General features: G+C 35.5%; 1 protein-coding gene across 1 annotated transcript in view; it reads right to left on the minus strand.

Annotated features, from left to right (window-relative positions):
• Positions 1–893, minus strand: part of LOC106882530 (inter-alpha-trypsin inhibitor heavy chain H3) — a 53,193-nt gene that overhangs the window by 33,100 nt on the left and 19,200 nt on the right. Inside the window, exon 6 of the mRNA XM_052973456.1 lies at positions 281–566. Coding sequence (XP_052829416.1) covers positions 281–566 — 286 coding nt within the window. The remainder of the gene's footprint in view (positions 1–280; positions 567–893) is intronic.

An 893-nucleotide genomic window follows, 5' to 3' on the forward strand; every position in this document is an offset into this window, starting at 1 on the left:
AGAGAGAGAGAGAGAGAGAGAGAGAGAGAGAGAGAGAGAGAGAGAGAGAAAGCCAGAGAGAGATATATGAATGTATGTATTTCTAAAAATCAACGCAACATCCTTTTGATTCCTCCTTATTATGAATCAACATAGACAGTAAAAGACTGTTTGCGATTTTAGGAAGAAATAGATGCAAAAACAAAAACAAAAAAACATGCGAGGTGCAAGATATGTTATCCTTCATTAATCCTAGTGATGTGTATTCACTATTACAGTGCAGGACTGGAGCAGAACTTACCTCCATCTGCCACTCTCTGAATAACCCACGCCAAAGAACCTCTGATAGTTTTTTTATTCCAAGGTTGCAGAGAAGGTTTCCATAAAAGTGTTCTCACGTTAAAATCCATGATGTTGAAGCGATCACCTTCTACTAAGTCATGCATGATAAATTTCATTGCACGCTTCACTTGATCCATTTTACGTCCCTTCATCGAGCTGCTTGTGTCCAATATAAAAAGAATGTCCTTGGGGATTGTTCCCAGTTCAGCCGGTGCAAAGAAGTGGACAAAATAGCCATTCATAGCCTGCCAGGAAAGATATGCATTTATGCAAATATATTTATACATACTCTATAATTATATACATAATTATGATCAGGGGTCAGCTAATTGCTTCGCCACGCACTGAATTAGAAATAGGAGCCAAATGCCTTTTCTGCTACCATAAAGAACTCTGAGACAGTAACACATTTTTTTTTACGTAGGCAAAAGGAAAAAAAATAATGATTCCACACAACCCAGAGTAGCTACATACGTGTTTCGAGATTAAATTAAAGTCATATTTACTTACTTATTGATTGATTAATTAACTGATTACTTTTACCCTTTTATTATATATATATATATATATAT

This window comes from Octopus bimaculoides, chromosome 15 (assembly GCF_001194135.2).
Source record: "Octopus bimaculoides isolate UCB-OBI-ISO-001 chromosome 15, ASM119413v2, whole genome shotgun sequence".
Taxonomy (NCBI): Eukaryota; Metazoa; Mollusca; class Cephalopoda; order Octopoda; family Octopodidae; genus Octopus; species Octopus bimaculoides.